This window comes from Solanum tuberosum, unplaced genomic scaffold, assembly GCF_000226075.1.
Source record: "Solanum tuberosum cultivar DM 1-3 516 R44 unplaced genomic scaffold, SolTub_3.0 scf00181, whole genome shotgun sequence".
NCBI lineage: Eukaryota > Viridiplantae > Streptophyta > Magnoliopsida > Solanales > Solanaceae > Solanum > Solanum tuberosum.
In genome coordinates this window covers 371,895-392,082 of record NW_006239106.1, presented here as the reverse complement: position 1 = coordinate 392,082, position 20,188 = coordinate 371,895, and the positions used below count along the sequence as shown (strand labels likewise).

The window sequence follows — 20,188 nt, the reverse complement described above, 5'->3', positions numbered from 1 at the left end:
TTTTTTCCCTTCCCCCCCCCCCCCCCCCCCCGGTTCACATTTGTACACTAAAGAATGAAAGAGAGAAAACAAAATAAGAATAAAAAAAACTCAAATAATGATAATTAAAGAAATAAAAAAAATCATGTGTGAAAAAGATCATATATATCAATACATGAATTTTTAAAAAAATTGAAACCGAAAAATAAATTTTAAATTAATTTTTCAGTTCTAGATAAAAAGGTATATGTGAGCCATTTTTGTAACGATAGGGTATATATGAGTCATTTTTATATCAGTAATAGCATATATGCGAAATTTTTATAATGAAGTATATCATTTCTTAATGACAAAGTTGAGCGGTATATCATGTCCTTTTCTCTTTTATTTATGAAAAGGAAAAAAAAAGATGTCCTTAAATTATGTACTGAAATTCAATAAAACTATTTTTAACTAATAGTTTGATTCAAAAATATTCAATGTTCAATTATTAGGAATACAATTTCTACAAAATTGGTTGAAAACAAGATTCAAATCGAAATTTTATTTCATATCCTATAAATATTTTGATCCAAAAATACTACATTCCCTACCGATACATCACTTAAAAATCATGAATTCATCAACTTTTCATCAGCATCTGCACATAATAAAGACATTTATCCACTCTCTTTCTAATATCAACGACCAGGATAAAGACATGTATTTTTCTTTTAGTTTGTTTTAAAAAGGACTTCTTCCTTTTTCTTGGTAACATTTTAATTTTAATTTTTCATGAGACATATTTAAAATTATAAAATTAAATAATATTTTGATATATTTGATATAACTTTAATTTAAGATAATAAAATTAAAAAGTCTTCTTTAATTATTTCTTAAATTCCATATCAAATTAAATTAAATCATTCTTTTTGCCATCGAAGGAGTACCAAATAAGTTTGTACGATATTTTACCATTTTTCTAAGAAGACAGATAATTCTAAAACTCACGATATTTTTGCATTAAATAAGCATAAGATGCATGCATTTGGTTGTATTTACGCCAAATTATTATACTAGCTTTTCACCAAATAAATAAATAAATTGTACTAGCTTGTTCTATCAAAATTTTTAAAAGGAGAGCAAATTTACATTACATTATACCGGTGAGAAATATAATCTAGGCTAATTCAAAAATTAACATTTTTAATCTCCATTAAAATTTATCGAACTTCATTTATTAAATTTGATGAGAACTATGAGAAAAATTAGTGGAGAATTCACATTAGGAGTTACATTTTTTGTAGTTTCTCTTATTTTTAATTTATTTTTTGAGTTTGATACAACTTTTTGATGTGCAATTTATGTTTTTTTTTAATTATTAGTATTTTGTGTAATTTTTTATATTGCGTATGTTAGAATTTGATGAGACTTTCTTACTGGGTTTAGATGATATACATTTTGCTTGGTAAATATTTTACCAAGACTATATATATTAACTTTTGATAAATTTAAAAGATGAAAATTAATAAACACATACTTATAAGGTACTTATTATTTTAAAATTACCCTAAAATCATTTTTGTCATTTTCTCCCTCAACTTGCATCATTAATTGAATTCCTGCATTCCCATTTTCCCATCTATATCCCATGCATGCATCTCAACCAAAAAAAAAAAAGATCAAATTTCTACTTTCACAAAGCAACTTTAATTAGGTGGCTCTCGATTAATCCACTTAGCTTTGATGATGAATTAAAAAGGAGAAGACAGATCCATCTTTTTGATGAATTAGGTGCATCTTTAGCTTTATAGTTAAAATTAGGTGGCTCTCGATTAGTCCATTATGTGACACCTGTTGGGTTCTGAAGGGTGATTAGGGCGTCATGCGAAAGCTTACAATTTGCAAATCATATGGTTGATAAATCAGATAACAAAAACTTATACTAAAAATCAAAATATTATTATATTAAAACTAATATAAAGAAAAACATTGAAACTTTAGAGAGAATAAATCTCCCCCATAAACAAGACTCTTAAACGACTACATTGTGGATGTTATTGTTTTTTGTGTTAGAAGAAACAAACCTATATTTATAGAGTCCTAAAACCTTTCCTACTAGAAAAAGAGTCCTAAAACCTGTTCTTACTAGAAAAAGAATCCTAAAAGGAGAGAATAAACCAAATATAAAAGAATATTATATTTTCCTTTCAAGAAAGAAAAAAACATTTATGGTAATATTTTGTCTTTTCTTTAAGGAAAAATAAATCTTAAATTATGGTAAGAAAATCAGGGCAAAACCCTAACAACACCTACATGGCACCTACGTGGCTCCATGTGTATATATTTTTATTATAATTAAAATTTTACTTTCTATTTAGTATTTTATCCGATCCATTTAGTAAAATCCGACCCAATCAAAATAAAGACCCATTAACCCGATTTCAATACCCCGAACGGATCCGTATGACAAAAATATATGTTGGTTGGGTGTTTTATGTCAGAAAAAAAATTGTTACTGGACTTCTTCTTGCAGAAACGAATTTATCTGGAATTACAGACTTTTGAGGCATTATCACAAATGCCTGGTCTGCGTACACTTAGCAATTTATTTTCTTGACCAATTTCAGAATTCAATCGAATGGGTGCTTTAAAAGGTCTTTATTTGTCGGAAAATCAATTTTCTGGTCAAATTCCTTCAGATTACCTTGAAAAAATGTTGTCGTTGAAGAAGTTATAGCTCTCTGACAACAATTTTTCGGGTGCCATCTTAATGGAGCTGCAATATCTCATTGAATTGCACCTGAAGAACAATCAGTTCTCAGGTCCAATACCGCCAGCCTCGAATAATCGACATTAGAATCACTCGATCTTTCTAATAATAACTTGAAAGGGGAAATCCTTGTTTCATTATCAAGATTCAATGAGAGTTCCTTTAAGGGAAATTTCGAGCTTTGTGGTGAGAAATTAGGCAAAGTTTGTAGGAGATTTGACAATGGTGAATGATGATAAAGGTGAGTTTGGTTTAGCAGATTTGATGAAAGCAATGAGTCTATATTATGGTTGTGTCAAACTTTACTAAATGGGTCGGATAGGATACTAAATAGAAAGTAAAATTTTAATTATAATAAAAATATAGACACATGGAGCTATGTAGGCGGCATGTAGGTGTCACATAGACTAATAAAAATGGTGACACAATACTTAACTGTACAAGGATAAATATGTGCCCAAAGTTGGACGATAAAGACAAATATATCAAAAAAGTATGACGAAGGGTAAATATAACCCTTTTCTAAGAGTACAAAGACAAATATGACCCTTTTCCATAATTTTTTTTTAATGTTGTTTGGTTACCATGTTTGGGATAACTTATCCCCCATTTATATCATAGTGATAAGTTATCCTATATACATGGTGGAATAAGTTATCCCAGGATAACTAACCTCAGGATAAACTTGTTTCCAACCAAAAATAATATGATGTCGTTATAGTTTGGTCATATATTCTTTCAAATGTCCATACTGCTTATACATATTTTATTTTTTAATAATTATTTTGGATATATGCTACTTTGACATGTATCTATGTGCAGCTAAAATTCATTGTATTCATTCAAAGGAACATATCATTTACTAATATATTTTTACACGAGTTCCATCTATTATCATCCATATAGAATTTGGATATAAAATAATAATACTTTGCTAACAATTCTTAATAATCTAAGAGCACGTTTTGCGATATGGAATCACAACTTTTAATTAGATTAATTTAAAGTTGGAGTTTTATTTGAGCATATAATTCGAAATCACACGTCCAATCGCCTTTGAATATATAAACTAATAAATCATTAGGCTGTCCATATAGTTTGATATATTTAATAATGTAGTCAGTACGTAACAAGAGGATCCGTGGCGCAATGGTAGCGCGTCTGACTCCAGATCAGAAGGTTGCGTGTTCGATTCACGTCGGGTTCAATCTCCCGAACATATCCTCTCTTTTTCCAATTTTAGCCTTCAAGGGTAAATTCGCCATTTCCGTAATATCATCTTTTTTTCTTTTTCCATTTTTACCCTCCAAGGTTCAATCTCCCGAACATATCCTCTCTTTTTTCTTTTCCATTTTTATCCTCCAAGGATAAATTCGTCATTTCGCTAATATTATCCCTTTTTTCTTTTTCCATTTTAACCCTTCAAGGGTAAATCCGTCATTTCCTTAATATCATCCCTTTCAGTAGAATCCCTCGAACCCCACAGCTTCTCTGCAGTAGCAACAATGACGACTCTGCAATTTTCGTCATCCAGTTCGGTTCAACTTCCCTCCTCAACTACTACTATGCCATGGTTAAATTTACAGAAGAAGAGACCCGTTTTCTCTATCATTCACTGTGTGTCGACCCGACCCGGTGGAAGGAAGTCGGGTTACGGGTCATCATCATCTGAGGCACAGGAGCTGGTGACTTTGGTTATGAGGAATTTCAGTGATAAGAAGCCATTAGTGAGCACTTTGGACAAGTATGTTAAGTTGGTGAGGACTGAGCATTGTTTCTTGCTCTTTGAACAACTGGGAAAGACTGATAATTGGCTTCAATGCCTTGAGGTTTGATTCTTCATTTTTCATTTTCATTTGTAGGATCCCCTTAATTGTGTTATTCAATATTGGGATGACATAAGCTTAATAAGACCTCATTTGTGGGATTACACGGGTATGTTGTTGTTGTTCTTGTAAGCTCGATAGGACGGAATTGACTCAGAGAATTTGATTGTTTGGTATTATGGAATTGACGAATGTATGTGTATTGATCAAGTTATTTAGATTTCTCTACTATTGGCAATGTGTGTATATAGGGTGGTTTGGAAATGGTAATCAACAACAATAGCCAAAATAGCACACAAGTGAGGTTTGAGGAGGATAGTGTGTACGCGCATCTTTACCCCTACTTTGTGAAGGTAGAGAGGTTGTTTTCTATGGACCCTACCTCCAAGTAATGCATGTAAAAGAACAATATGAAAATGAAATACAGTAGTGTAGAGGCCTCTCTACCTCCAAGGTATGGGTAAGGCCTGTGTACACTTCACCCTCCCTAGACACCACTTTGTTGGATTACACTGGGTATATTGTTGTTGTTGTACTAGTAGTTGTAGTGTAGAAAAAAACAGTAGCAATTTTGGAAATGGTAATGGACTAGAAAATCAAATTTCAGTTGCAAATTCAGAAGTTTCATGCCATTAAAACCATTGTCTAGATATTGAGGAAATGTTTTCACCTAGGGAGAGGTTCAGGTTCAAATTTTCATGTATGGGTTTGTATTCAACTTTTTCTTGGAGTTCTCTCAAAGTAGTGTGTGCTAGAAGGTGCTGTCGTTTCTTCCATATGTTTTTATAGGCTTGTACTAGAAAAAGATTTCTTGGAACCATAGGATTCCTGCAGCAACTACCCCTCGGGTGTGCAGTGGGTAAACCTGCCTCTGTGCAATAGCTCGCAAATCACGCAGAAGATATAAACCGTACTTGGCATTTGGCAAGACCGGACGAGCTCTGACTGAGACAGCTGCCAGTGAGGGGAATTAATCCCAGGTCTCCCATGAGGGAAACCACTCATCCAACCAACTCAGCCAACCCTTGCGGGTCTGGAAAAAAAATTGTCTTTAAAATGCCTTTTATCTTAATTAAGGGAAATGCCTTCTTTTATTGACTTTATTGCAGTAGAATAAGTTTACAGAGATAGTTGTTTCACTTATAAATCTAATATATGTAGGTTTTCAGATGGATGCAAAAACAACGGTGGTATATAGCGGATAATGGGGTTTATTCGAAATTGATATCGGTGATGGGGAAGAAAGGGCAGATCAGAATGGCAATGTGGCTGTTCTCCGAGATGCGTAATAGTGGGTGCCGTCCAGATACCTCAGTGTACAATGCAGTAATTTCGGCCCATCTCCACTCTCGAGACAAATCCAAGGCCTTGACAAAGGCTATGGGTTACTTTGAGAAGATGAAGGGAATGGAGCGTTGTAGTCCAAGTATTGTTACATACAACATCCTTTTGAGAGCTTTTGCTCAGGCAAAAAATGTTGAACAGGTAGATGCTTTGTTGAAAGATCTGGACGAGAGCATTGTTACTCCTGATATATTCACATTTAACGGTCTAATGGATGCCTATGGGAAAAATGGAATGATCAACGAAATGGAGCACATTCTCTCTCGAATGAAGAGTAATCAGCTTAAACCAGATATTATTACTTTCAATATATTGATTGATTCTTATGGGAAGAAGCAGGACTTTCAGAAAATGGAACAAGTTTTTAAAAGTTTGCTTCAATCAAAGGAGAAACCTACCATTCCCACGTTTAACTCAATGATAACAAACTATGGAAAAGCACGACTCAGAGAAAAGTCCGAGTTAGTTCTTGAGAAGATGATTGACTTAGGTTATAAGCCAAGTTACATCACGTATGAGTGCCTCATTGTGATGTATGGGCATTGTGACTGTGTCGCGAAAGCAAGAGAACTATTTGATAGGGTGATAGAATCTGAGACGGAGAAGAAAGCTTCAACACTGAATTCAATGCTTGACGCCTATTGCATGAATGGTTTACCCATGGAAGCTCACCTTCTCTTTGAGAGTATTCATTCAGCCAAAGTTTTCCCTATAGACTCATCAACCTATAAGCTTCTATATAAGGCCTACACTAAAGCCGATATGAAGGAACTTGTACAGAAACTGCTGACCTGTATGGATGAAGATGGGATCATCCCCAACAAAAAGTTCTTTCTTGATGCTTTGGGGGCATTTGGGTCTGCACCAACAAATCGAAGGGAAGTTGGTGATAATAAAGGATTGAGCAAGCACAAGGGTCGTAAGTGAAATGAAAAAAGTAAGTGACTTGCAGTTAGAAAGCTGGTGAATGCACTCATTCTCAAACAATAATGACATTCAAGATGAAGTTTCTTCGTCATACTCATTGAGTGGCTCAGTAACAATTTATCAAGCCGCTAGGACAATTTTGGTCTCCCAGGTATTTTTCTTTCTATTTCTTGCGCTTTAGATGTTATTTTCTTTCACATATCTTGATGATTTCTTTTCATCTATTTCTCAAAATTTTATATTAGTATATATGGATCACTTTGTAAAAGAGCTAAAAGGTGAGTATGCATTTGCCATGAGGGCTTTGGTCTAGTGGTAAGAGCGCAACATGTGAGTTAGGTGCACGGCATAGGTCCGAACCCTACTTCAAACAAAATCCTGGTAGTTAAGTGAAGAAGGGTAGAGGGGCGGGCCATTATTAACTGAGTTTCGAACTACACACCAGTGGCCCTACGGGATTTCTCAGTTATCAAAACAAAAAAAAAGTGATATCAATGAGTGCCTTTTTGACTAGTAGAGTTAAGCTTGCTTGATTTGTTCTCTTAAGAAAGTTAATCCCTCCAAAAAAGTAGTAGTAGAAGAAGACTCCCTCATTAGGATTTATGACTTTAGAAAAGTAAGGTTTCACCCTCCTTACTTATACTTTTCTTTTCGAGGTTTATTAATAAAAGTCCACACAGGTACTCTGAAATCCTGATTGAGGCTGCTTACTTGTACTTTAAGAACAACTTTTGAGAATTTGGAATTTTTGACTTTCAAGGAATCCATACATTGATTTTACTCCGACTAACAGCTAAATAATTCGTTCTTTCTGAGTTCTCAGTTGAGGAATTATAAAGAACCGAGGTGCTTGTGAGTTCTCATTTATGAACTGTCTAGTTGTCAAATTAGAATTTTGAACCTGTTGCTTAAGGTATTCCTCAATAAGACTATATCACAGACATTTGCAATGATATTCATGAACTCAAAGAAGTTCTAGATATTATTAGCCTGCCCATAGTAGTATAATTAATTCCTTCCAGACCAGCTTTCTTCCTTGTTGAATTGAAGATATTTCGTTGTTGTGATAGTCAATTTGTTTTTGATTGTTGGCCTTGATTAAGGCGATGAGATATTCTTGACATGTTGAGCCTAATTATTTCCCTCACCACCCCGATAACCCTTTTTCGTTTCTCTGATTATCTATTGGTTGCTATAAATGATCTGGTAGTTAGCTTGGTGTTCATGGATATCTATCTGTATTGAAGAAACTAATGATGTCAGAGTGCTTATTTTGTGATACTATTTTCTGTTACAGATTCAAGATAAAACATGGAACATTCAAGTTGTGAACCTCATCACCTATTTCTTCAGAGAAAAGTGGTGCTTGATACACTGTAGTAGCTAGAGGGTGGTTCATTCAAATATTGGCCTAGAAGTTCTCTTGTTTGCATCTCTAGATTCTCTAACTTCTTTGTTGCAGCAATGTTATTGTGTTGCAAACAATAAGAGAAGGGAGATGACATATCCAATTTTTTTACTATTTATTTTTCTCATCAATTGTACAAAATGCATCAATTCTAACTCTTGACACTTTGGAAGGGTGGTTTTTTCTTGCAAATGGCAAAGGGGGATAGTTAATGATAAGAAGAAGAAAATGAAGACTTGCCTGTGGGCAAAATTAACTACACATTTGGATGGAATGACCTAATATGATATATCTACAAATATGATTTCACCATGGATAGTGGAAGGTGAATTCAATGTAATATTAAGAGTAAAAAAAGGATAAAAATACACCTAAACTATTTCAGTATTTTTGAATCTCAAAAATTATTGAGAATGTGAGTTTTCTGCCTGAACTATCACTCAATAGTTAGTTAGCGAAACACATCTGGACTAATTTCTAATGAGGTGTGTAAACTCTCTTTTAGTTTAAAAATTTTGCCACAAGGAAAAATGAATTCACCGTGGCAAATCTAAATAAATTTATATTAGATTGAAAGAAATAAGAAAATATATGTGGATTAAGATTACGAAAATTGAAATTATGGGTAACAAGGACTAAAACTCTCACCTCCCAATTGATTTCAATATCTAAAATTAACCCTACTCGAGAATCAAAGGCAACCAAGAGATGATGATCACAAATGGGAAACACTTTGATTAATTAAGCAAAGAAGTTAACTAACAATTTGAAGAGTTCACCACTAATTCGAATTACACAAAGCACTAAATTAACAACTACAATTTGAGAGTTTTTAATTTCGACATTCAACATACTATAAGTCTTTCAAATGACAAAAGGTTAGGAAATAAAGAAGACACATTCTTTACAATTTTATCATTAGTGAGATAACGGGCCTTGTTTGATTGATTCTTTTGTGAACTCTTGGATGCAAATGACATCTTTCTTCTTTCTTTTGTAATATTAAGAGTTAAAATGGTAAAATATACACCTAAACTATGTCAGATTTTATAAATTTCATAAACTATTGATAATGTTAGTTTCCTATCTTAACTATCACCCAATAGTCAGTGAAACACATCTTGACTAACTTCTAATGATATGTGTACACTCTCTATTTTGTTTAAAATTAAATTCTGTCATGCGGAAAAATAATTTCACAATAACAAATCTAAGTAAATTAATATTAGGTTAAAGGCTAAAATTCATAGTCAATGATCTGACTTCACCAGGAACTTGAATTGAATTTCAAGTTCTTGGTAAAGTCACATCTACTCAAGAGTCAAGATATTTTGACATCGGATTCAACCAAATCTAGAATTTTTAAGTTAAAATATAATTTAACTTTATATGTGAAAAATTACAAAGTAATTCACCAAACAATAAATTTAAATTAATTTAAACTTATAATAAATCTCAAAAGTATGATGAATTCCTTACTAAATAAAAAATCTAATTCATTATTTAAAATTCTGAAACCATCTCTGTTTGTGATTTACAGGTACCAAAGTTACCATGCTGCCTGCTGGTAACAACCATAACCATGGCCTTTATGATTTGCTAACAGAAGACATATTTGGGCCTACAATAGTCTTAACAGAGTCCAATTTCAAAAACCCTCTCGTGTACGTTGAAACACGTGTGGGGAAGTAAGGGTAAGATTGCGTACATTCCGCCCTCTTCATTCTACTTCTGAAATTATACTGAATATGTTATTGTTCTTGAACAAATCTGGAAGGTCGGTTACGAGTTCATATATATAAATTTCAAATCATGTATCAATCTTTGCTCGAGTCTAATAGGTTGTCATCGTGCCAAATTGAAATGAGTTGGGAGCTCGGAGGTTGTTTTAGTTGTTTGAGATAGGTTATACCTCACTCTTCAAAATTTAATTTGTTTTGACCAGATGAATTTAGAATTAAGTCTGCATATTTTAGTGGACGTACTATTGATCTTTGTTCAAACTTCGTATATATGTAAAACAAAAAAGATTTTCTCCTTTATAGATGGAACTCATCAAACTTAAATTCTAAATCCACCTCGATGAAATGATCTAATCCATCCTTTTGAATTAAATGCATTTGTTCAATGTCAAAGGGAGATAATCTGTGATTTGATTGTTCTATATCTTTCATGTTAGCTATTCATTATGGAGAATAAAGTTGAATGACAAACATGTTATGACTTCGAGTTTGAGATTCTATTGTGATTTATTTGATTAATTACTAGGCTCGAAATCTATTATTATATTGTACTTATTTTATGGATCTTTTAACAAATGAATTTGAGTCAAAGCTATTGTGTTTGAGGAATCCATAAGGCAAAAAATTAGCCCTGCAACCGAAAATTACTAGTACTTTATGACAATTTACCACCCAAATTCATATTATATATTGTTCACTTTGGTTCAACAAATCTTATGGATTTGTCCTTAGGTTATGGTGAAATTTTCGTTGGATGATCCTTTTGAGATAGCTATTTAGCAAATGATTTCCTTTTTCTTTTATCTTACAGGTTTTTTTAGATTATGGCCTAAAGATACCCTTTGAATAACTAAATATCTTACGAAAAAATATTAAACCACAATTTAAAATTTAATAGACATTAGACGATAATCTAATACATTATCAGTTTCAAGAACTATATTTATACAAATTTACAATATTGACAAAATCAAAATAGTGACAGAAGAAACGGACATTTGTGTAAATTAGCCTAGGTTATTTTATCACATCATGCCCAAATATCATGTTATGTACCATGTACAATCTTAAGCTTGTATTTTATTTTATCTTTACATAAACACTTCACTTTTATCTTCTTTCTTTTTTTGGAACCTACAATTTGCCTACTGTATCATTATTTTTTTTGTAACTTGCTAATTTAAAAGCCTGTTAGTTTTCTGTTACCCACTCTCATCACTTCGTCAGTCTCAAAATACCTATCGTCCTTATTAAAAATATTTGTCATTTTTAAAAGTTAAGTATTCTGAAACAAAAAAGTAATACTTTAGACAATAGTTTCTTTATTACAAAGTCTCATCATTTGTGTGCTACTTTTACATAAATAAAAAACTAAAGATCATATAGTGATTTCTTTGAATACACTCATTTCCCTATCCTAATCTTTTTTTTTTTGACAACAAAAATATGAACAGAATATTATATATTTTTAATGGTAACGAAACATAATTTAATATATTGTATTTTACTTTTTAATCATTCAATAACATCTATAAACAAGGGATGGAGATAGTGGCAGAACTTATGGTCAATTGAAAACATTTCATTAAAAAATTATACATTTGTATACATGAGTCAAATATTGTCTTGTATACATAGTATATCTTGATAGTTAGAAATTTGCATTGGTTAAAAAAATATGAAGAGATGTACTCATGAGATAATTATATTAGTGCCATCAAAGATTGTGATAGCTAGAATGAATAGGACCCTTTCCATCTTAATCAGAGATTTCGTGTTCGAATTTTAAAAATAAAAATATCTCAATAGAGAATATTTCTCTCTTTAATAAGCATTACGCAAGGTGAATTTGAACTAATCGATTCGCTAAAACAATAGTAGCAAATATGAAAGAGAAAAATAAAGTACAATTTGTACTCTTGAAATGTAGCAGCTGGTTCCCTTCTTTTTTTCACTTCTCTCTATTATTTTCATTTATTTATACATTATACTAAATTAATTTAGGTTGAACATTCCATATCAAGAAATTTTATATTTTAGATACTTAAATTAGAGACTTTTGATTAAGAGAAGAAATTTCAACCATCATACATACGATCTATCGTTTTCTTTTGGCCAAATACATCATTGGTCTCTTATAATTACACCACCTTTCACTTAGACATATCAATTGACCTTTATTTATTACACACTTCAATTTCAGTCAATGCAGGTCTATTAAACACCATAGGGCAAAGAGAGTGTCTCCACCTCTTTTAGACTCATGAATTGATCCGATATAAATATAATAGGCATATCTTAAATAAACGTTAAATGTCTAATATATAGCAGGTTAAATTCAAGTGTCTAAATGAAGAATGATAACAAATATATAAACAATTCCTTTAAATTACACAACTTTTCATTTAAACACCATTAACTAACTTTTATATATTAGACACTTCAAGTTCGATCAGTCAATATATGTCAATTTAACACAATATATAAACCGACATTGACAAAGAACATACCTCTCACCTCTCATAAGCGCGTAAAATTGATTCGATAGATAAGAGTCATATCATAGATATACGTACTAAAGTTAGATTTATTTTTTTATTACTCACTCTATTTTTAAGTATGTGATAGTTTAGCCTTTTTATTTAGTCTTAAATAAGTATTGTCTTAAATAATCACGAAGACATTAATAGTGTTCTATTAATTTTACTTTTCTTTAAATAAAGAAAGTATTGCATAATGAGGAAACTACCTAATAGTTGCATCTTTATCAAGATAAAGTGTATTGGAGAAAATAATGCTTGCATTAGCTTGATGTATTATTAGTACCTTGTTTGGTATACTTTTCTAACCTATGCATAACTAATGCTTGTATTAGTAATACACTCTATTGTGTATTGAAGAGTATATTACTAATACCATCTATTTTTATACATTAGTAATGCAATGGGTTATAAAACATGCATTAACATTATTAAAGACACAATTGCCCTCAAAATTTATTTTACATCCTTTCCACTATATTTGTGGAGGGTATTTTTGTACACAAATATTTTTTCTAAAAAATTATGTAATGCATAATATTTTTAGTACACCAAACCAAACATTGCACATAAAAAATCTCATCAGAACTAATGCAAGCATAACTAACACAAGCATTACTAATGCAAGCATTATTAATACACTATATTTTGCATTATTCTTGTACACTCTACCAAACGACCCAAATGTCTAGCCAATAGGTAACAAGTTAAGTTGAAGTGTTAAAAAAAAGTATTAGTGTGTGAGCTTGTCCCTCTCTTGTCCCCTAAATGTTGAAAGTTGTTACTCTTCTTTCCAACAAGCTTAGCTTGTCTTTGTCCCAAATTTATGTACTTTTTCAAACATATTTTTTTTAAAAATTAGTTCTCAAATAACTTTAGTTTTTCCCATTATATAACAACACACAAACTATTAGCTAACTCACATGATTTTCTTGAACACAAATACAAAGTCAAAAACAAGAAAGTGTTAGAATTTGGGGCTTATTTGTTTGAGGTTTTTATTACCAAGATTCACTTCTTCTTTTTTTGAGGAAAATGGAGAGAGATTTGAATCTTAAGGCAACTGAACTTAGATTGGGTTTGCCAGGGAGAGAGGAAGAATTTGATCACCAACAAATTGTGTCTAATTCCAAGAATAACAAAAGAGCTTTGTCTGAATATGAAGATGATGAATCAATTTCACATTATGAAGCCACAACACCCCATGTTACCAAGTAAGTTTGATACTACGTTTCAATTTATCTGACGTAGTTTGACTCGATAAATATTTAATAAAAAATAATTATTTTTAAATTTGTAGTTTTAAATATACTGTAATAGTTGTGTGACTATAATAATAGCTAAGGGATATGTTGCTCGTCTCCTAAAATATGGTTGCACCTCTGTCAGATTTTTCAAGAAAATAAGATTTTTTAAAAAAATTGTAGTTCAATTTATACAGTATAATTTGACTAGATATAAATTTTAACATAAATAAAGTAGAGATTTTTTAAACTTGAGAGCATTTTACACACACATATATATCATGATATATGTGTAACTATAATGGCTCAAGTTAAAGTATCACATCATCCAAAAGTGGATTATTTTTAAAAGATCCGACACGAGTGCGATAATACTTTTGAAAAATCCGGGCAACATGAGCCATATTAAAATGGAAAGCTAAATTAAATTTTTTTCCAAATTTAATAATGTATTATTCTTTCAAATAAACTGAAAAGAAAATAGTGCCATATAAAATAAAATAAAAAGGACTATTTTCTTTCAATGTCCTTGAATTTTTTATGGTCTTGAATGAGCAGGGCCAAAATTAGAGAGGAAGCTATAAATTACGTCGAATTTAATACTCGCTTTCAAAATTCTGTTTTTTTTCTTTAAAAACCTTATTTAATACATATAAGCAACATATTCAGAACCCAATAAGCTATTTTATTAGAATTTGAAATTCGTAAAGTCAAAATTCTGACTCCGTCTTTACGTTGTAGGGTACAAATAGTGGGGTGGCCACCAGTGAGATCTTACAGGAAGAACACCTTACAAATTACTTCAAAGAAAACAGAAGTTCATCAAGATCAGTGTGGAATTTATGTCAAAGTTAGCATGGATGGAGCCCCTTTTCTTAGAAAAATTGATCTTAAAATGTACAAGTGTTACACTCAACTCCTAAAAGCATGGAGAAAATGTTCAAGCTAAACAAAGGTGAATTTGCACCTACTTATGAAGATAAAGATGGTGATTTGATGCTTGTTGGAGATGTTCCTTGGGAGTAAGTTCTTGAATCTTGACCCCCCTCCCCACCCCTCGACCTCCCACCCTCACAATAATTTTCGTTAAAAAATAATTACACAATCAGATTACTTATAAGATAATTATAAATGCATACATATGATTGATAAATCCAATAAGAATAATAATTAATTTGCTATCATAACATGTTATAGTAAAAAAGAAATTAAGTGTCAATGTATATAACTTAAATTTCTATAAGTTACATGTCTAAGGATAGATTATTTTCATGGCTATTGCAGAATGTTCATGTCATCATTCAAGAGACTGAGGATAATGAAAAGATCAGAAGCAAGAGGGTTGGGATCATCTGGACTATGATATATATGTTTATTAAAGAATCCCATACCATTTTTTGAGGATTTTATGAAGATTTCCCTCTTTAGAAGAATCTTGTAATTGTTTTTTTTTTTTTAAATTATTTTTATCAAACAGAAAAGGAACTTAGTTTTATAGTTACTTTTTTTTTTTTTGGCTGTGAAACCAATTGTACAAACTCACGCAGTTATATTTTTTTCCTTTTCAAATCTTGGATATGAAAAGTATGGTGTGTTCTCCAATTTCCGAGTCAATTCCCTAAATGGTCACCCGAGTTTAGGGAATTGCCTTGAAATATCATTTATGTTTCATTTAGGACCAAAATATCACTCAACTATCCCTATTTTCCTCCAAATATACTTGGCACTTCAAAATTCTCACTCTCTCCTAGTTGGCATGCCATGTAATTGAAGTTTTTTTTTTAAAAAAGAATAGACTTATTTAATTCATCACACTCATTTAACTAAAATAATAATCTTATTATTTTCTAAAAAAAGTATATATTAGTTTATTAAGAAGAAATTTTCATGCTTAAGCATCTTTTATCATAATTGATTTTTTTTTTTTATGCTATGAAGAATAGTTTTTAAAAACTTACTATAATGTCATCAATTTTGAATACTTATGAACATATATATTCAAAAAGTATTGATATATAAATTACTCATGAATATCAACTTACATCAATTGATCATATATTATATAATTGATCAATAATATTAAAGGTCAATTACCTATTAAAAATAATTAATTAGGTACTTTGAAATCCATACTTACAATATCTTTTTTTGTAAAATAAAATAGAAGTGAATAATATTTATATTAGAAAAATAAAAATTTTTGATCTTTATTTATCAGTATATTAATCTAATATAATATGTATATTATTGAATTAAAATAGACAATTCAATTAATTATTACTTGTATTTCATGAATTTGGGATGCGATGAGAATATATATTGGTGTTTAATTGTTTGATAAGTTAAAATATAATATAATATAGCAAGAATTAGAATAAAAATTAAATTAAAAATAAATAAATAATAATTTTCTCTTTCTTACCAACTTTTTGTCAACCATACAAATTTATTTGAGTACTTTTATAAAAAAAAAATTGCTTAATATTTTCAAATAATTTACTTAGGGATTTTAAAAATTACCAAGTAATAATTGCACACAAAGTTTTTTTCATTAAATTTTGTTTGGTAAAATAATATAAAGGAATTAGTTTTTTAATTTTTTTATTAATCTTCATAAATTCTCATGTAATTTTATATTTGCCTTGTAGAGACATAAGTTTGATGAATTAAATAGGCCTATTAGTTTGTAAAATGATGATTTGATAACATGACATATAGACTAGAATAGAAGGAGATTTTTGAGATATTAAGTATTTATTTTTTTTGGATAAAAAACAGCAATAATATTATTCACTTTCTATTTTTTTTTAAGAAAAAAATATTGTAAGCATGAATTTCAAAATACACAATTAATTTTATTGTAATAGTTAATTGACATTTAATATTACTGATTCATTGTAAAATTTATGATTAATTGATGTAAGTTAGCATTCATGAGTGATATGTATATCGATATTTTTTTTGAATGTATATGTTTATAAGTATTCAAAATTGATGATATTATAGTACGCTTTAAAAACCTATTCTTCATAACATAAAAAATAAAAAGTTTAATTATAATAAAAGATTCTAAAGTATGAAGTATTCTTAATAAACTAATATATATTTTTATTTTTAAAAAATATGATCATTATTGTAGTTATATGGGTTTAATGAATCAAATTAATCTATTATTAAAAAAAGACTTTAATGACATATCATGCCAACTAGGAGAGAGTGGGGCTTTTGAAGTGTCAAATATATTTGAAGGAAAATAGGAATAGTTGAGTGATATTTTGGTCCTAAATGAAACATAAATAATATTTCATGGCAATTCCCTAAACTTGGGTGACCATTTAGGGAATTGACTCCCAATTTCCTGCAGTTTCTTCAACAATGATCTTTTTTTTTCTATTTAAAAATCATTAATCTGATTAATTTAGATTCATTTCATGTATCACTGCATAATCTCTTCAATGATTTTTGGTAGATAAGATATGGAGAGAAGTATTAAAAACACTATAAATTTGGCGCAAATTATTTGTTTCGTTCCTGAGCTATTATTGACTGCCTCAAAAACACCCTTCTACTAGACTAACTAAACTCAAATACATTCCCGATCTGCCACATAACGTAGCAAGTACTGATCTCAAACTCTTGTAGGAACATGATGTTCTTAATTAAAAAATCAAGAAACGTATTGAAAATACCTCTAAACTTGACGAAAATATAGGGATAAATTTCACTTATGTTGCAAGATCGAGCGTGTATTTAAATTTAGTTAGTCAAGTAAAGATATATTAAGATTGTCAATAGTTTAACAATAAAATTAATAATTTTGCACCAAATTTAAGAATATTTTCCATAGTTGGATGCTTTGTCATAATTAAAGTTAAGTGGAAACTTGCAAACCCACCCATGAGGCATGCTACACCAACTAACATTATGCTTTGGAAAATAATACCAAGAATCACCTAGCTTTTTCTTGATCCAGACATTCAACTGGGTGTACTCAATATTTACATATTCACTGGAAAATAGTATCCAAAATATCAATACCCATCTAACAAATTCAAATAATAAACAATGAAGATGTAATAACATGGAATCAAATGGAAAACTTGAACTAGAAATATAAAAAATGAAATTACTGGAGCTTGAACTCACTGTTAAGTCTTGTTTCTGCCATTGTCGGACGTTGTGGAGCTGCTGCATCGCCGGAAAATCATGAATCCAGTCAGATCTGATCTTAATAAGTGACTGAAAGAAGAAGGGTGAATGGGTTGTTTCCAGTGGTTCGCGGGAGAATCTACAAAAATAAGAAAGAAATCGTGACGAGGAAGAAGGAAGGGGACTGACGGCGTTTTCTTCTTCTTTGCTCCGACTCATCGGAGTTTGGAACTCCTCGTCGGAGCTGCAGTTGGTGTTCGCGAGCTTTGAGCTTGACGGTGGAGCAGTTGGACTCGAAAGAGGTCGTTTGGGTCTGATTGTTGGCTGCTTTCAGACGATTTCACCGGAAAAAGAAATGGGAAAAGGGAAGGGGACGAACGTTGGGGGTTTCTGGTGGGTGTTTGGAGATGGTTTCTGGTAGAGCTTTGTGGTGTTGGTTGTCTTCTCCGATGAGGTTTTGGATTTCTGGTGGCTTTGGACAGTGGTGGGTGGGGATGGTATGTTATCGCCGATGGCAGCAAATAACAAACAAAAGAGAGAGGGGAAGGAAGCTTGGGATTTTTTGGGTCGGGGTTTTGTGTTGTCGGAGCTTCGCCGGATTTTTGGGGTGGTGGTGACCGGAAAATAGTGAAAAGTGAAACCCTTTTTCAATAAAAATCTGAAACCTTAACCTAAAAATATTTTCACCACCCCCTATTTTTTAACCTAACCAAAACTTATATAGGAAATAATTGTTAAATGGGCTCAATTTTTGGGCTTGTGATTGTGGCCCAAAATTATCGATCAAGTAAAATATCTGTATTTGAATGAATTTTTAGATTATGCAAAATATCAATATTAACAAATGTAACAAATAAAATGAATTAAAATAAATATAAATGAACGTAACTAATGACATGTAAAAATGAAATTTTAAAATTAACTGATAAAAACCCTAAATTTTGAATAAATAAGGATAGTTATCGATAAACTTATTTAAAATTATAAAAAACATTTTGAACCATTAGATAAATAAAACTTAAAAGTTACGAATTTTAAAAATATTAAACCAAAATTGGGTGTCAACAAGCATCAGTGTCTTCCAGCCAGTTATCATTATCATCTTGAATTCTTCTGATATTCAACTTCCTTCTTTTATCTTTAATGGTAGCATGCAAATAGGTTGTGTTAGCATCTCCTTCATTGAACCACTTAACTCTAGCTTTTTGGCTTGGAATGGAATCTTGAATTTTATCTGGTAAAAATAGCTTTATGCTTGGAGAGTTCACATTTGTTCTTAGGAGAATTTTAAAATATCTGGTAAAAATAGCTTTATGAGGTTCTTAAACAATTCAATCTCAACTTTTTGTGTCATTTGGAAATTGGGATAAGACTCCTGACAGAGAATTCATGAACCAACTATGTACAGTACTCTCTACCAAAGGCGACTAGTTCGAATTTGAGACCTCTTATTAAGGATGAAATAGTACTTACTTTTCCACCACGATCTTTATTGGGTTGTGCTTGTTATTAATCGTTATCTTGGTAGTATAAAGATATTCAGCGGCGGCGAAGTCAACACTTGAAGTTTATGAATTTAAAATTTTAATATAATTTAATTATTAGATTCTTAGTTAATAATTTTGTATATTCAATAAATTTCTTGAACAAATATAAAATTTTAACTAAAGTTCGATCAAACACTTAATTCATAAACGCAAAGAGTTAGGTTCACCAATATTTTTTAAAAGCAGTACAGTTTGGCTATAAAATGATATGCAACTAATATATGAATTTAACATGTCATCAAGGGACCAAGTGCTTTTGCTTAATTAAGACTAAACTAGAAAAGATAAACTCTAGAATTACGTCATTGTAAACAAAAAAATATAAGACAATTACTTAATCATTTTCTACCAATTATACCATTGCAAATGTTATGACCTAATAACACATGTTACTTCTTTGTCATTTATATTTTTTATTTATAAAAACACAATAATGCAAGTTCTTAATTACCTAGTATTCTTGATCCGTTTTAATTTATTTATCTTATTTTTATTTTTAATTCATTTCATAGAAGAATTGTTCTTTTTCTGACAATTTATTCTTATTTCTAACTTCCTATACATGAAAATTTTAAAATCACAAGATCAAATTGCATTGTATATTCTACATATATATATCTTTAGTTTTTCTTTATTTTTAAAATTTTATGTTAATAAAATCAGATAAATAAATTAAAATGAATGTAATGAAGTGTTTGATTTGTTGTGCTGCCAGAGGCGAATCTAAAAA

General features: G+C 30.6%; 1 protein-coding gene, 1 non-coding gene and 1 pseudogene across 4 annotated transcripts; all 3 read left to right on the top strand.

Annotated features, from left to right (window-relative positions):
* Positions 1-3,866: 3,866 nt before the first annotated feature.
* TRNAW-CCA (transfer RNA tryptophan (anticodon CCA)) lies at positions 3,867-3,938 on the top strand. The gene has a single exon. It is a non-coding gene; the product is annotated as a tRNA-Trp (tRNA).
* A 270-nt stretch (positions 3,939-4,208) lies between these two features.
* On the top strand, positions 4,209-10,268 carry LOC102582767 (pentatricopeptide repeat-containing protein At4g39620, chloroplastic). 3 transcript variants are annotated; one of them, XM_006354637.2, is made up of 3 exons: positions 4,209-4,560; positions 5,719-6,979; positions 9,777-10,268. In XM_006354637.2, the coding sequence occupies exons 1-2, from the start codon at positions 4,237-4,239 to the stop codon at positions 6,826-6,828; spliced, it is 1,434 nt and encodes a 477-aa protein (XP_006354699.2). In that variant the 5' UTR covers positions 4,209-4,236; the 3' UTR covers positions 6,829-6,979; positions 9,777-10,268. The 3 variants fall into 3 exon arrangements, with proteins under 3 accessions (XP_006354699.2, XP_015167479.1, XP_006354698.2); XM_015311993.1 differs by lacking the exon at positions 9,777-10,268 and adding an exon at positions 8,410-8,593; XM_006354636.2 differs by lacking the exon at positions 9,777-10,268 and adding an exon at positions 8,126-8,403.
* Positions 10,269-13,467: 3,199 nt separating this feature from the next.
* On the top strand, positions 13,468-15,177 carry LOC102583554 (auxin-responsive protein IAA4-like; annotated as a pseudogene).
* The last annotated feature ends 5,011 nt before the right edge of the window (positions 15,178-20,188 follow it).